Source organism: Miscanthus floridulus, chromosome 11 (assembly GCF_019320115.1).
Source record: "Miscanthus floridulus cultivar M001 chromosome 11, ASM1932011v1, whole genome shotgun sequence".
Taxonomy (NCBI): Eukaryota; Viridiplantae; Streptophyta; class Magnoliopsida; order Poales; family Poaceae; genus Miscanthus; species Miscanthus floridulus.
In genome coordinates this window covers 72,891,083-72,906,289 of record NC_089590.1, presented here as the reverse complement: position 1 = coordinate 72,906,289, position 15,207 = coordinate 72,891,083, and the positions used below count along the sequence as shown (strand labels likewise).

Below are 15,207 nucleotides of genomic sequence, written 5' to 3'. Positions count from 1 at the left end.
TAATTCTAAGTAGATAGTACGGTATAACAAAAAAAATATGAGGGTTGAACTCCTATGGATACTTAATCTGGAATAGACTCTCTTGCAAGGGCAGTAAAATATGAGAGTGAAGCAAATGCGGCAGAAAAGCTAGACACAAGAAGTGAATTGAAAAAAAGAGCTTTTGACCATCATGACACGCTTGAGACTTGAATGCTTAGTGTGGTTGTAATAGGTCTTTTCTATACTTATTTCACTCTAATCCAAGCAGTCACAGTAGTCGAGGGGTAGACTGATGGCTAGTACGACACTTTATACTGTCCTACAAGATCAAATACGCAACGGGCGGACTTTCTTGCGTTCGCAATAATAGTCAACAGCTATGGCTACTCCGTTCTACATTAGATCGATGCGAGACTTTCAGATGAACTCCTCGCTACATGGTTCTTTCAAGTTCAACAAATTTTATCAGACACGAGTTAGCTTTAACAAAGATCAAAGACACTCATGAATGTTTAGCAAATTAAGTTTCAGATCAAAGACAACCAGAAAGAAATCTACAGCGAAAAGAAACCAGCTACTAAATGTACAAAAGACCTGTGCTACACCACACTTAATAGAGTTTAACCCACCTAATACAAAGTGCAACAAAAGTTCACACAAACAAGCATGCAAATTTTTTACACAGACAAAACATTTTGATTCAAGTGTTAATACCTAACTATTATATTAAACTGAAATATGAATGTAATTTTTTACTTTTCACAATAAGCTCATGTCCTTCCCTATTCTGTACGTGATCTAGACTCGTGCATCATGCTCATATGAGTTGAAATAGTGCATGCTAATGATGGTATGAAGTATAATTCTAAGACGTTTCAAGTGATACTATGGAGCTAGATTCTAAACGGTATTGAAACAGTTAATGATGCGATCGTTGAATAAATATCTAAACGTAAATTATCCAAATCGTCCTGCAACAAGCCATATGTTCTGCTTCAGACATGCATGTTTTCTAATTGTGCCTACAAACTCTGTCTCAATCAGGCTAGCGTTGGGTTGAGTAGACCTGATTAAATATGGACCGGTTGTGTTGAAAAAAAAACTCAACATTTTTTTTTCTGTCTGTAGCCCATTTGGCTATGATAGACGTGTCGCTTAGCTAACTTTTGGGTTTGGGTCAGGTTGCGGATCAAAAAATAGCGGAGCCCAAGCTTGACTCGTTGGTTGGGCCAGGCTCGAAACCACACTCAAAGTCGGCCCGAAGCATTTGGTCGGGTTAGGATTTTCTTGGGACAGGTCAGGTTAGGTTCGGCAGCACTAGTGCCTGGACGTCATGACTCCTGCGTCCGTCCAGTCGCTCGCAGCTGCTCTGTCCCGTCCGCTCGGATTCACATGCGCCCGCGCCAGCTCCGTTTCCTGTGCTCGCATCTGGACCACCCGCTTCAGATCCATTGCCCACGCTACTCGGATGACTCGCCTCCGCCTCTTCCACACCGGCGCGGCGCCCGTCTCTTCCAAGCCACCCGGAAGACTCGCCCTGCCTCTTCCACAACAACACCGCGCAGCCTGTGCCTCCTCCCCACATCGGCGACGGCGGCCTGCGCCTCCTCCATGCGTCGGTGGCCGCAGCTTGGCCCTGCCCGCCCTCATAGACATCAACGCCGACGGTCTGCACTTACAACATGAAATACTCAAAATGCAACATGCATTTGAAACGGATGAAATATTTGGGACATACGCTTGCAACATGTGTTTAAAACATATGCAACATCCAGATAAAAGAATTGCAGCATGAAAAAAACACTTACTGTAACATAAGACTAAAACAACTGAAACATTTGGAACTACTATTGCAATATGTGTGAAAACATATGCAACATTCAGATAAAAAATGATTACAACATACGTCTGGAAACATATGAAACATTTTGAACAACGATTGCCACATGCTTCTGAAACACTTGCAACATATGTGACATGTGCAACATTCCCCGATCTACTTTTGCAACATCCATAAAAAACAGTTGCAACATACCTTTAAAACGATTGTGTAGCATAGAAGTAGCTCCCATGCATGGCTAATTTGGTTTGTGTAACCTTGTTAGTCACATTGCTTAGTTTGTGTAGCTAAGTATTTGCGTTCTCTAATTTAGCATTGGTTGCCTTGTTATTGAGCATTGCTAGTGAGCTTAGTTGGCTTTGTACTTTTGCTTACTAGCATGTGTAGGAGCTTCCTTGTTGCTTAACGTACTAGTGGCATAGGTTTGTGTGACCTTCCTTCTAGAATTGGTTAGGTGAGCTCTAACTAGTCCGGCATCTTTGTTGCTTAATTAGTATCTTTGGAAGGTGCTAGAGAACATAAATAGCGGGATGTAGTCTTGGCTAGACCGATAGTTTTAATTCCGCACTTGTTTCGGTTAGTCGACGTGGTTAATTTTAGAAAGGACTATTCACCCTCCTCTAGTCCGCCATCTCAACCTTACAACGGGAGCGGAGCAAAGAGAGGCGTGTAAGAGTTGATTTTGTTTTTTTAGGCGAACGGCGCATACGGCAGTGAGTGGAGTCCGGACGTCTTAAAGGTAGCATTATCGGGTTAGGTTGGTTCGAGCATAGTATTTTCTTTAAAAAAAGACTCATTCTCTAAATTTTTATTTAGAGAGTCATTTGATTAAAAATTGTTTCTATATTTTTTACCCTCAAACAGTTTTTCTTATGTCCTGTGCTTATTTTGGAGTCAGTCTCACTCTTCATCTTTAACTAACAAGAAATTAGAAATAAAAGATGTCAATATCTGGAGATCTTAATTAATACGCTGCTGGAGGTTTTTTTTTTATCAAAAATTCTATTCATATTAATAGGAAAGATACAGATAAAGAGGCTCTTGAGTTGCTATTAGGACTTAAATAGCTCACATCCATAAAGTTTTTTTTTTCTAAAAGAACCAGAATAATTCTACATATATAAGGAGGAGTTGAGTTTTCAAGCGGAAGTCGCACACAAATTTCCGCCCTGAGCAGACTGCTCAGCAGGGCAAAAACAGATAAACAGACTACCCACTAGGGGGCGCCAACAAGAGACTAAAATGCCTTGCGCCCGCCAAGCATCACATTTTAGCTACGTTCAATAATTTCACAAACTACATGTTGAAGTCCCTTTGAGAGATTCTTGAAAATCTGCTGGTATGGTTCTCATCTCGGTAAAGTAAAATACAATTGTTAACAAAATATTAAAAAAATCCATCGGCACGTTTAATTTGGTTTAGCTATAAGTTACAGCTATAAAAAAGCTACTATGAGATATGTGTCATGAAAAGGTTATAACTTGTTTGGCTAAAACAAGTATAAAATCTACCATCTTTCTACCTCTCTTAAAATACTCCCTCTTTTTCCACAAATTTCGATAAGTAGAAAGGCAAAAGCAAAAAAAAAAAAAAAGCATAGCCCCATATATTTCAAAACTGTACTATATAAAATAAAAGTAGCTGCTTATAAAAAAGTCGTTTTAGGTTTCACCTATTTGGTTGGCTTTCTGTTTTTGATAGCAGAAATACTTTTGAGAAACTTAACCAATCACAGCGTGAATCAACACCAGGCTAGCCCTTGTTCCTACATGGTCGATTCCCCTTTGCCAACCATTATACCAAACTTTGAACCAGGAAGCTCCGTTACTTGGAGAATTCAGCATAGAATTAGAATCTGAGCCTTAGGCCTGACATATAATAAAAGTAAGGCATCATGGTATGGCCCACTCGGTGCTATATGTATGCGCTGACGAAAAACCAAATTCATCTACGCAACACAAGGTAGGATCAAGTTCATCATGTTGCCAAATTCTCTCCTCCAGAGGCTGGCAAGTTGGTGCCCGTGGTTGCTGAGACTGACAGATGAGCCGAAGCAACCTGTCAAGGTTCTCGTCACCGGCGCTGCGGGTACGTTGTAATTATTCAGACCAAACTACAGAGAACACACATGCAAACCAGGACTCTGAACTCTGGAGAACATAAGATTCCCTGAAACGTACTTGCGTGGTGGATTGTTCTTGCAGGGCAGATTGGGTACGCCATAGTCGCCATGATCGCAAGGGGTCTGATGCTTGGGCCAGACCAGCCGGTGGTTCTCCACATGCTGGACATCCCTAAATCGGCGGAAACCCTGAACGGCGTCAGGATGGAGCTGATCGATGCCGCGTTGCCTCTTCTCAGAGGTGCTCCTCGTTTGCTGTCTCTGTTCGGTGTTCATCTGCTGTGTGTGTGTTCGGTGTTCATCGTTTGCTGTTGTTGCAGGTGTCGTGGCAACGAGCGACGAGGCCGAAGCGTTCCGAGGCGTCAACTTCGCCGTCCTGATCGGCGGATGGCCGAGGAAAGAAGGGATGCAGAGGAAAGACCTGATCGCCAAGAACGTCCCCATCTACCAGTCCCAGGCCTCTGCGCTGCAGCAGCACGCTGCCCCAGACTGCAAGGTCCAGTCCAGCAAATAAAAAGAAATGCGTCTGCGAAAGGCCAATTTATACTACTCTGACTCTGATAGATATGGCGCTGCTGCTTCTGCAGGTTCTTGTCGTGGCTAACCCTGCGAACACGAACGCGCTCGTGCTGAAGGAGTTCGCGCCCGCGGTGCCCGCCAAGAACATCACCTGCCTCACGCGGCTCGACCACAACCGCGCCCTGGGTCAGATCTCCGAGAAGCTGGGCGTGCACGTCGGCGACGTCAGGAATGCCATCGTGTGGGGGAACCACTCCTCCACGCAGTTCCCGGACGCCAGCCACGCCACCGCCAGGACCCAGCACGGGGAGATGCCCGTCGTGGAGCTCATCGCCGACGAGAAATGGTAAACCGATCCATCGCGCGTCCTGATCATCAGTGGCAGATAGATGGAGCCTAGCGCCCTAGCTGCTGCTTCTGGCCACAGGAATACGCACACATGTCGACTTGTCGGATGTCGCTGCGATTGCAGGTTGAAGGAGGAGTTCGTCAGCGTCGTGCAGCAGCGCGGTGAGGCGGTGATCAAGGCGCGCAAGCAGTCGAGCTCGCTGTCCGCCGCCAGCGCGGCCTGCGATCACATGAGAGACTGGATCCTTGGCACCCCGAAGGTCCAAGACATGCTTTTTTTTCGTCATCCAAGCTCGTTTGAACTTTACCTCTACTCCTATATGTTTGTCAGTGAAGGAGTATCATTTTGCTCTGCAGGGCACGTGGGTGTCTATGGGCGTGTACTCTGACGGGAGCTATGGCGTTCCCGAGGGCATCTTCTACTCGTTCCCGGTGACATGCGACAAGGGAGAGTGGTCTATCGTGCAGGGTGAGTTCTTATCATCATTATACGAATACCAAGTTGGTAGCAACGGCAGCACCACGGTTCTTGACATGATCTGTTTGTTGATCCAGGTCTTGAGGTTGATGACTTTGCACGATCCAAGATGGAGCTTTCGGCGAATGAACTGGATGAAGAGAGGTCCATGGCGTACGAGTTCGTCAGCTCTGAAATAGATCAGTAGATCACTTGTGTATACATGAGCCAACGAAAATGGTTATGAGCTTCAGACAATTGTTGCACAACCACCAATAAAGCAGACAACGATGGATTGCTGTATATCCACAAATATTGCTTTGATAAACAGGAACGACTGTCCCTAGTTGATAAATTACAGGATCACGAGACATAAAAAAGAGGAAAAAAGTAGGTGGTGGCATGGCGATGGTTATCTTTGGTCCAGTAACAAGAACGCACTGCAGTTATCTTCCTAAGGGAACAGAGTACAATAATCACAAAAAATGGGGTAGCCATTGTTATTGTACTTGTCCATTTGCCCTTCGGCAGATAATTGTAACTGCCCTGAGACTTTACTTGGACAGATGGTCAGGTTATAGAGGCAGCGAGGCACACCATATTCAGAGAACTAATAATCATGTACGGACAATAATTTACAGGCATGGCATATCACCAGTTGGCAACTCTCCTTGACATGGCATCTCTACCGAGACATGCCATCTATTTCTTTGTATATGCTGCACTAGGCATCCCTGCCCTGTTAATTCCACGAAGTTTCTTTCAGAGCAAGCATATGTTTCCCTACTGTAGCAAGCACACGCTCAACTAGTGGCATCCACGTCACCACGTGTTGTCTACTGCATTTGCAATGTCTGGTTTTCATGTTGTAACCGATATATTCCCAGGTTTTCTTAAGCAGATGCAAGATGATGGAAATTCATGGAAGTCATCCTGTTTTGGTCTGATATCATCCGGCTCACCCATAAGACCCCTCTGAACTTTCTGTACCCTCCGTGAAAAGGTATCCCAGCCCAACTGATTCCGTGTCTGAAATAGTACATTGAGTTTCTTTGCATTTGGGCGAATAGTTCTCTTGTGGCCCATGTATCGCCTACACATTTGATGCAGAATGGATGAGCAAAAAATACTATATTAGAAAACTATAAGGGAGTACAGATAAACTGTTCGGAGACACAAATTAACATAAAAAATAGTAAAACAAATTAAACAAGCACTTTGACGGTGTGTATAGAGAGAGCCTCGTGTCCTTTCATGGCAATCCAATATTCAACAGATGTGTACTCCCTCCATCCCAAAATAAATCAACTTTCAGAGTTGTCCCCCTAGGTCAAACTATTTTAAGTTTGGCCAAATTTATAGAAAAAAGCATCAATATTTATAAGACCAAATTAGTATCACTAGAAAGATAATTAAATATATTTTCATAATGTACTTATTTGGTGTCATAGATGTTGTTACTCTTTCCTATAAATTTGGTCAAACTTAAGATAGTCTCACTTTGGATGATTCTAGGAGAATTGATTTATCTGGGACGGAGGGAGTAGTTCAGACTTCAGAATATCCAAAGCATATGCAGAAAAAGAGGGGCACATACCTCCGGCCAGCTAAAACTTTGGCCATGTTCCCATTATTATTTGTAACAAAGACATCACTCTCATCACAAACAATGAAGTCAATTGCAGCCAGCCGTGAAGAAAAAGGAAGGAAGGGATTCAAATCATCCCCAGCAAGCTTCTCCTTAGTGTAGAAATTTGCGAAGAGTTCCCTAAGAGGTTGGAGAGTTTCATCTCCGCCATATATTTCTCCAGAAGCAACATATAGAAGTGTATCGTTGCCAAAACCAAGAGCTCCGAGCATTAACCCAACTTCATGAGGAGTAAGTGGGCATTTCCCCCTGCTGCGTTCATCTTCAGCACTCAACTCCTGTTATGAATCAATGTAAAATCAATCCATCACTCAAAACTTAAAGGTGACACAATCTGCCAACCAATGATTTGAACTTTGGCATCTAGAATGATGAATGTGTGATTATATAATTTGATGCATTTTTAGGAAATATAAGAAAGGCACAGGTCATATTCAATAACAAGCAAAAGGAAATAAAATGGAAAAAAATTATATGCCGATGGCAGACTAGTATTTGGATAATATACCATAGGGAAATCTCACCAAGTTTCAAGAGTCTTACAGGTAATGTATCCCATCGTTTCCTAATTTCACCCAATTCCTTTCTTTCTTTTTCACCGCCACCGTAGTAACAGCCAGAAAATGCAAGCATGTCAGGTTCAAACCTGATGAACAAGCAACAGTTATGATAAAAAATTTGTACTTTCATGGTTAATCATAAGTTCAATTATCAAAAGCCCACATTGAATTATAATAAACAACCAGAGTTTACCTCAAATGAACGGCAACATATCGTGTGTTCATGAGTCTCAGCTTTTGAACAAGTTTCTGACCCATGGCGTGTATAGAACTCGTAAATTTTAAAGCATGAAAATTTACTCGGCAACGCAACTTTTGCAAATCTTCATCAAGATCGCTAGTGAGCCTATAATCAAACTTTGTTAATTGCAAAGCCTGCAAAGATTAAGACTGTTCAGTCAATAGGGAAGTATGTCTACGTCTACTTTTCATCTGTCTACAGTCACTTGGCACCTGAGATTTTTATTTATGATGAATACACATAACAAATATCTTCAAAAGGAAATTATAATATATGCTCGTGTTAACACCCAAAGGGCCAGAACAGAACCATGCAACAGATAAACTATTGTATATAATGAAATGTTCGTCTTAACACCCACCCATCCAAAATATTGTAATCAAACACAACATCTAAAATGAAACAAATTGATAACTAAGATGATATAACTGACATGTTTTCCTTGCACATGATATATCACTACAAAGACAGGCAGACAGTAAACTAGGAAGAAAAAACAAGTATGCACTATATTACTATAGAAACAATATGCAACATAAGTTTCCAGGCCATTGCACAGGTTTGGCAGGTTACTTACTCGCCTTCGCATGAGTATTGGCAAAACTTCATCAATGTAAAACTCAGGCATTGATTTCCTAGGTGCACGCATGGTCCATGGTAGTTTATCCATTGACAACATTACTTCATAAGGGATCCTTTTGACAATAGTTACATCCTTTGATAGGTAGGAAATGAACCACTCCACGTCAAAAATGTCGGAGAAGTCACTGCATACGAAATTTGAAGTCAAGCCATTTTGGAACAGTAACATTCAGAAAACGCCTGTAATTTCTAGTTTTCAATTCACCTATCGTCCTTCCAGAATGAGTGGTGGTCTAACTCAGGTACAACAAGTGTGGCATTCAAAATCCAGGCAACTACAACAGCATCTGTTATCTGCAAACTGAACATCATAAAGGTAACACAAGGGATGATAGAAACAAAACAACCAGACGTTGGAAGACAATCATACCCCTATGCGCTGCTGATTCAGGCCCCCGCTAGTAGCAATCAACAAGTAACCAGTTGATCTGTTCTCTGGCACAGCAGCTGAAAGATGAACACGGAAAACTAGATTGTCATTTTTTTTCGACAATTTTAGTTCAAGAGAGAAAGTGATTAACTATACAAACTAACATCTGAAATCTGCGCTTCTCCCACTGCATCCATAGTACATGCTGGAATACTTGGATTCCCAAATATCAATAGGTTCGTAGTTTCTATGCTGCACATTTTCAGGATTGTAAATGGTCAAGCGGTATTCGGTAATTGCCAAGGAAGTTGAGATAATATTCAGATTATAAAGTATGAAAAACAGTACAGGCAGAACTTGCGAAAGATGGCAACAGAGAACATTTAATTAAGGCACACAAAAAATAGAATTTCAACGACATTCTGTTGAAACTTCACATTCCCAGAAAATACTAAACTCTTGCACTCAATTTCTCAAAATGTCCACGAGTCCTAACGATGTGGCAGGTGTAGCCGTCAAGTGACACAAAAACAGAACTTTTCTTTCACCTCAACCAGGCTATAACACGCAAGAGATCACGCAACGACAAAATTCCGTGGAATTAGACAGCAGGGCAGTCAAGCCTCCAACAAATTACCTGCTTGGATCGCCATCGACTCCGGATCCGCGCCCAGTCAGCGTCAGTGACCACGTGTCCCGTAAAGAGGGACACGAACCCTAGAACGAACAGCGCAGTTCCCAGGAACACCGGAGAAGGCGGCGCCTTCCTCGCTGCCCTCGGCGAGGAGGCGCCGGCGCCGGCGCCGCCGCCACCGGAGTGGTACGATTTGGCTACCGCGTCAGGCTTCCTCCCCATGACGCGCCGCACCAGCTCGAGCGCCTAGAGCACAAAATCTCGGCATACAACGCCCACCCTCCCTTCAGGGTCGCTGGCGCCGGCGTGCTAGCCACCCGCGCTAGATCGTGGAGGAGCAGACGTCCATGGCGACGGGAGGAGGCAGGCGTGTCCGCGTGTGAACGCGACCGGGGTCTGGACAGTGGAGTGTGACGATGCCACGAACCGTACGTAGGCGGGCTGGGGTGAGTTTTATTAATGGGCCGTCAGTTAGTTGTTCCACATCCCGCTTGGCCCGTCGTGGACCCTTCTTTCTACATGGGCCTCCCCGTTCGGTGCCTGAATGAGGCCCATACTGACACCTAGACTAACGGGCCGCATAACGTGAGAGACAGGCATCCCGGGTTGGTCTGGTTTGCAGTGTGAAGATGGACGCTGGTTCCAGTTTGTGCCGACAGTCCCGGCTCATCGTGTAAGTAAAAAAAAAAGTAATTCCACCTTCCTGTTTTCTGAAAAAAAGAAGAAAAAGAAACGAATTCCACCTTGTGTCCACGGTACCAGTACCTCGCCGCACCTCGCAAGCTGATCTGCCGTACGGCGCACTGCGGCCGTACCATCACCGTTCACCGGAGGACAGCATCACTGTTCCCGATCATCGATGACACCCATGTGACCTGTGACCCTGCCACGGCTGGCGACCATAACAACCAACAGGACAAAGGGGTCGAGGCACTGCAAATAGCTACTAGCTACTCCACCGCGGCGCCCGGCCGGCGGGCCAAACCAACCGGCAGGGGACACAGCACTAGAGCAGGCAGGCTCACGCTAACCTACCAAACGAACAGCTCGACTCGACCATCCCTCCCAAACGACAGCGGCAATCATCCAGCCAGCGCACCCTTGTCACGGGGTGTCAGCGGGAATTGAAAACGAGCGCTGCACCTGCGCCTGCACCTGCACCTGCACTGGGCTGCATGCATGCCGGCCCGGTTGGCAGTACAGGATACGAGCACGCCTTGCCAAGCACGTACTACTGCTGCTACTAGTACACTCGTACAGGCAGCAGGGTACTGGGTACAACAGCCCAGGGAACTGCTCACAGCTAGGAAGCCGCCAAAATAGGTGTACCCGTACGTATCTCCCCCAACGCCCAACACGGAGATATTATTTCCCCCAAAGCGCAGACATACCCCCCATTTCCCCGCCAATCGGGTGCATGGACCGCGCTGTAGCTGACACTGACAACTGGACCGGGCCGTACGGGCCCCGCCGGCCGGCCGGCCTGCTGCGTGCGCGTACGCTCGGCCTGCCCCCCGCACCAGGCTTTTTTCCCACTGCGCGGTCTCTGTGCGACACTCACCTTTGACAGGTGGGACACAGTAACTCCTGGTCCCACGGCGCAGCGGGTGTGCTCTGCAGTGGATTTTGGTACGCGACGCACAAAATCTCTTGTGGCGTCTGGTTCCGGATATGGGATCTTTCAAGCAAGTGGCAGGGCCGCTTGTTTTCTAACCGTTGGCTAGCAAGATCTAAGACAATGACACTCGGGACCCACGCACCGGACTCCACCTGTCACCCGCATGTGTGTATGGCCTGAGTTCCATTGGAGGTGAGGGATGGAGCGGGGCGTGTAGTCACACAGCGCGCAGCCTTTATTGGGCGTGGCAGTGATGCCACGCACAAGCAGCCGCGGGTCCCGCCTCGGATTGAACTCATCAATGACACATCTCCATGTGGCCGCGGCCCACGGTCACGAGGCTCGTGGCCCCACCACCGCCTGCACGGCTCCTGCCCGCTAGCTGTCTCAGTAGTGCCTGACGGGAGATCCCACATGTCAGTACAGGCGCTTGCTCCCCACCCCCGAGTCGCCTGCCTGGCTGAGTGGCTGCCTGCTCCTCCCCGGGAGGCTCGCCTCGCTGCCCGATTGCTTTATATGGGGTGCCACGCCACGCCAGTGTGGGTAGCATACCGGCTGTACTTCCAGCAGCAGCCGCAGCCGCCGGCCCGCCGCCGCTCTTGCACTTTGCCTTGCCACACAACGTTATTGCCGGGCGCGCTAGCTTGTCGTGAGCCCTGCTGAACAACTCGCTGCAGCACGTAGCTAGCTATGGAAGGAAACGGTGGCGTGGGCGGCGGTAGCCGAAGCGCGGCACCGCCCTGGGATCTCGCCATGCACTGGGCTCCCTCCGCCGGCTCGTCGTACCCGCAGCAGCCCTTGGCGCTGCGCCCAGGCGGCGTGCCCAGCCAGCTCCAGCTGCTGCACCAGCAGCCGCCGCCGCAGCACGAGCTGACCTGCCTCAAGCTGGGGAAGCGGCCCGCCTGCTGCTGGGCCGGGGCGGCGGGCAACCAAGTGGTGGCGCAGGCTGGCGCGGGCCTGCCGCAGGTCCACGCCAGCAATGGCAGCGTCGCCGCTGGTGGTGGCGCGAGCGGGACAGCTGCTGAGGATAAGAGGAAGGAGAAGGCGGCGGCCGTGCCGAGGTGCCAGGTGGAGGGGTGCCACGTGGCGCTGGCGGACGCCAAGGACTACCACCGGCGGCACAAGGTGTGCGAGGCGCACTCCAAGGCGCCCCGGGTCGTCGTGCTCGGCGCCGAGCAGCGCTTCTGCCAGCAGTGCAGCCGGTGGGTACATTAATTTAGCTCGACTGCAGGGGTGTTTGGTAATTTTAGTCGCTGTCCTTAGTTGTTTGACACATGTATAAAGTATTAAATATAGACTAATTACGAAACTAATTGCATAGTTTATGACTAATTTGGGAGACGAATCTTTTAAGCCTAATTAGTCCATGATTTGATAATGTTTTGCTACGGTAAACATGTGCTAATAACGAATTAATTAGGCTTAAAAATTCGTCTCGTGGAATAGTGACGAATTATGTAATTTATTTTTTATTAGTATCCGAACACCTCATACAACATCCTTCCAACACACTCCTTAAATTTTAATAGACGGATCCAAACGTCCAAACTTCCTCTATATACATATACTCCATTGTCCATGAAAGGTAGTATTAGGAGTAGCAGCAACCTTTGGATTGAATTGATAAGTACATGCGCGAAACGACGTCCCTTGTTGTGTGTTTCTGGATGCACGTGCAGGTTCCACGCGATCTCGGAGTTCGACGACGCGAAGCGGAGCTGCCGGCGGCGGCTGGCCGGGCACAACGAGCGGCGGCGGAAGAGCAACTCCAGCGAGGCCATGGCCAGAGGCGTCGCGCACCCACACGGTACGTGTCCGTCCGTCCGTCTGTCAGTCCATCGTCGTACCCGCGTACTCAGATCTGGATGCTTTGTGTCCAGGATGTGATAATTAAGTTGGGCAGGGACCAGCTGCAGTAAGACCACAGCCACACGATGCACATTCGGTTCACGGCCGGAATCACGGTATCGGTAGCTAGAGGACTATAGTAAAAAAAAAGTGTACCCAGTGAGAGCTTTCGCTCTGTGCAGGGTCTAGGAAGATGTCAGTGGCAAGCTCTATCTTCGCTTGTGCAATACGAGAAAACCATAACTCGAATTCGGGACCTTCCGGTCATAGGCGATAAAACTATATCGCTGGTACTAGGCCCGCCCTTCACTATAGTAAAAAAAAAAACTTGCAGGGGGTAGTTGGTTTGATGCCGGGAAACATGGAGAGAGAGCTGCTGCTGGTGCTGGCAACAGTGGCAAGGCACGAAAGGCTAGTCCTCGCAACGTGAGACGTGCAAAGCCTGTTAGGGCACGTATTTTCACCTTGTTCACTCTGATCTTTTCCGTGGCTTATAAGTCCACTGATGCTATTTTGTTGTGAAAGAAAAATACTATATCATAATTGATAAACATGGCTGATATGAGCAGCCGTGTTTTACGCAGGCCTTTACGTGCACCTGCGGCCTGCTACACTGGTGGTGTCTGGTGTCCGATGAGTGGGTATAGGCCGACCGTGCTATGATCACTTCACGGTAGAACGTCTTACAGTGGGAAAATTTTCAGTCACAGTAGAACGTCTCGCAGTGGGGGAAAAAAGCAGTCGGGACTGTTAAAATGCAAGAGCTACGGCACCGTGGATTCACGGTTCGTGTTCATACCTAAACATCCGATGTACACTAGGAGAGAGCTATATAAATTTAGAAGAAATAGTTAGGAAAGAAGTTATTCTACATTATACAAAAAGTAGTCTTCATTGAAGTCTTTAATTCGGTAGGTTTCGGTGTCTGCTGCTGCTGTAGGTTTCGCTTTTCCCCTCTCTTCAATCGTTGTAACCATGTTCGTTTGAGCTTGTTTGGCTTATAAGTCGAACTTTTTCAGTCAACCGACAATATTTTTGTCTCACAATAAATCAACCAACAGTATTTTCAGCCATGGTTTATGAGTCAAACAAGCCAAAACGAACAGGGCATACAGCGGCTGCCGTGCCGGCTGCAGCAGCCAGCATGCTCGTACGCGTACGTAGTTCGGTAGGTGTACGTACGTACCGCTCGTATTTTGCGCGATGGTTTATGCGGTGCACTGCTACGTACGATGAGCTATGTCGCGTCTAGGTACGTAGGCTAGTACGTACGTATAGGAACAAGAACGGCCAAACTTGGCACAGCGTATCAACAGTGCACAGTACTCTGCTACTCCTGTGCGAACGAATCTAGTACTGAGCGTACGTGTACGAAGGTACTTCTGCAGCTTGTGCTTACTACTGCTAATAAATCGGTAGCTGCGTCTTTAGTTCAGATTCTTTCAGAACGTCAGACTTGTAACTACTACCCTCTCCCCATCCTGAATGAAACATACATACACGTACGTTAAAATTCGGAGCTTATTATACTACAAAATTGATTACATTGGGTTTGCACTAAAATTATTTTCTAATGGTCAAACTACAATGCAGGAGTGACGGCTTTCGGCCACGGCTTCCTGCAGCCACCGTGCGGCGGCCTCCCGGGGTCCCCGGCTGGTGCTCTCTCTCTTCTGTCATCGGCCAGAGGCGGCGCGGCGAGCGGCGCCCCCTGGCTGGTCACGACGCCGGACATCTCCGCGCGCTCCAGCGCGGCGCTCGATGACCTTATCGCCGAGAACCGCGCCTCACTCCTCGCGTGGCAGTACTTCTCGGACCGCTCGTCGTCGGCGCCCGGCCGGCATTTCGCCTCTTCGTCGACGGTGGGCTGCGCCCTCCCGCCGGCCGATCATCAGGCAGCAGCCAGCTGGCGCCCGCGCCCCCACGGTGGCGTTGGCGGTGGCCGGTACCACTCGGCGCCGCCCGGTGCGTGGCACACGACGCTGGACCTTATGCAGACAGCAAGCCCCGGCGCCGTTCCCGCCACCGGCGCACCGTTCCGGCCAGTGCCGGAGAGGGCGGGCATGAGGCCTCGCGGTAAGACCAATGATGGCGACGCGTCAGGGTGTAGCTTGGATGCGTGGGCGCCCGCGGGTGGAGCTCGTGTGCTGTGACCGCCATGTGCAGTCAGCGAGGGTGGTGGCCATTGCGCCTTGCCCTGTAATGCCTGGTGTTGCTGTGCCAGGCTCCGGTGTGCTCCATGTTCCCAAAGGGATGTGTAATCCAATGTACTTCAGCGTGTGCTTTTGTTAATGGACTGTGTTTTCCAATTTCGCTACGTGCGCTTCTGAAACGAAAGTTGATATATTATTATTTTTTCTTGTGATCATGCGAGCACG

At 47.9% G+C, this 15,207-nt stretch overlaps 3 protein-coding genes across 3 annotated transcripts; 2 read left to right on the top strand and 1 right to left on the bottom strand.

Moving 5' to 3' along the window:
- Positions 1 to 3,751: 3,751 nt before the first annotated feature.
- Positions 3,752 to 5,502, top strand: LOC136491206 (malate dehydrogenase, cytoplasmic-like). The gene is made up of 7 exons (XM_066487442.1): positions 3,752 to 3,910; positions 4,027 to 4,185; positions 4,265 to 4,440; positions 4,532 to 4,809; positions 4,936 to 5,071; positions 5,169 to 5,280; positions 5,367 to 5,502. Exons 1-7 carry the CDS (start codon positions 3,802 to 3,804, stop codon positions 5,474 to 5,476), a joined length of 1,080 nt encoding a protein of 359 aa, XP_066343539.1. The 5' UTR covers positions 3,752 to 3,801; the 3' UTR covers positions 5,477 to 5,502.
- Positions 5,503 to 5,571: 69 nt separating this feature from the next.
- LOC136491203 (O-fucosyltransferase 29-like) lies at positions 5,572 to 9,771 on the bottom strand. The gene is made up of 9 exons (XM_066487440.1): positions 9,367 to 9,771; positions 8,894 to 8,981; positions 8,730 to 8,806; positions 8,565 to 8,653; positions 8,295 to 8,484; positions 7,670 to 7,851; positions 7,460 to 7,562; positions 6,866 to 7,194; positions 5,572 to 6,361 (listed from the first exon to the last, which is right to left on the bottom strand). The coding sequence occupies exons 1-9, from the start codon at positions 9,583 to 9,585 to the stop codon at positions 6,130 to 6,132; spliced, it is 1,509 nt and encodes a 502-aa protein (XP_066343537.1). The 5' UTR covers positions 9,586 to 9,771; the 3' UTR covers positions 5,572 to 6,129.
- Positions 9,772 to 11,547: 1,776 nt separating this feature from the next.
- Positions 11,548 to 14,982, top strand: LOC136491205 (squamosa promoter-binding-like protein 7). Its single transcript, XM_066487441.1, has 3 exons — positions 11,548 to 12,183; positions 12,661 to 12,788; positions 14,423 to 14,982. The coding sequence occupies exons 1-3, from the start codon at positions 11,672 to 11,674 to the stop codon at positions 14,980 to 14,982; spliced, it is 1,200 nt and encodes a 399-aa protein (XP_066343538.1). The 5' UTR covers positions 11,548 to 11,671.
- The last annotated feature ends 225 nt before the right edge of the window (positions 14,983 to 15,207 follow it).

Excerpts from the sequence above, each read along its gene's own strand:
- LOC136491203 (XM_066487440.1), bottom strand. The coding sequence starts at position 9,585 with ATGGGGAGGAAGCCTGACGCGGTAGCCAAATCGTACCACTCCGGTGGC. Across the intron at positions 8,807-8,893 it reads GAGAAGCGCAGATTTCAGAT|CTGCTGTGCCAGAGAACAGA; the intron begins GTTAGTTTGTAT and ends TTCATCTTTCAG. Across the intron at positions 7,195-7,459 it reads AACGATGGGATACATTACCT|GAGTTGAGTGCTGAAGATGA; the intron begins GTAAGACTCTTG and ends GATTCATAACAG.
- LOC136491205 (XM_066487441.1), top strand. The coding sequence starts at position 11,672 with ATGGAAGGAAACGGTGGCGTGGGCGGCGGTAGCCGAAGCGCGGCACCG. Across the intron at positions 12,184-12,660 it reads TTCTGCCAGCAGTGCAGCCG|GTTCCACGCGATCTCGGAGT; the intron begins GTGGGTACATTA and ends ATGCACGTGCAG. Across the intron at positions 12,789-14,422 it reads AGGCGTCGCGCACCCACACG|GAGTGACGGCTTTCGGCCAC; the intron begins GTACGTGTCCGT and ends ACTACAATGCAG.
- LOC136491206 (XM_066487442.1), top strand. The coding sequence starts at position 3,802 with ATGTTGCCAAATTCTCTCCTCCAGAGGCTGGCAAGTTGGTGCCCGTGG. Across the intron at positions 3,911-4,026 it reads TCTCGTCACCGGCGCTGCGG|GGCAGATTGGGTACGCCATA; the intron begins GTACGTTGTAAT and ends TTGTTCTTGCAG. Across the intron at positions 4,441-4,531 it reads ACGCTGCCCCAGACTGCAAG|GTTCTTGTCGTGGCTAACCC; the intron begins GTCCAGTCCAGC and ends CTGCTTCTGCAG.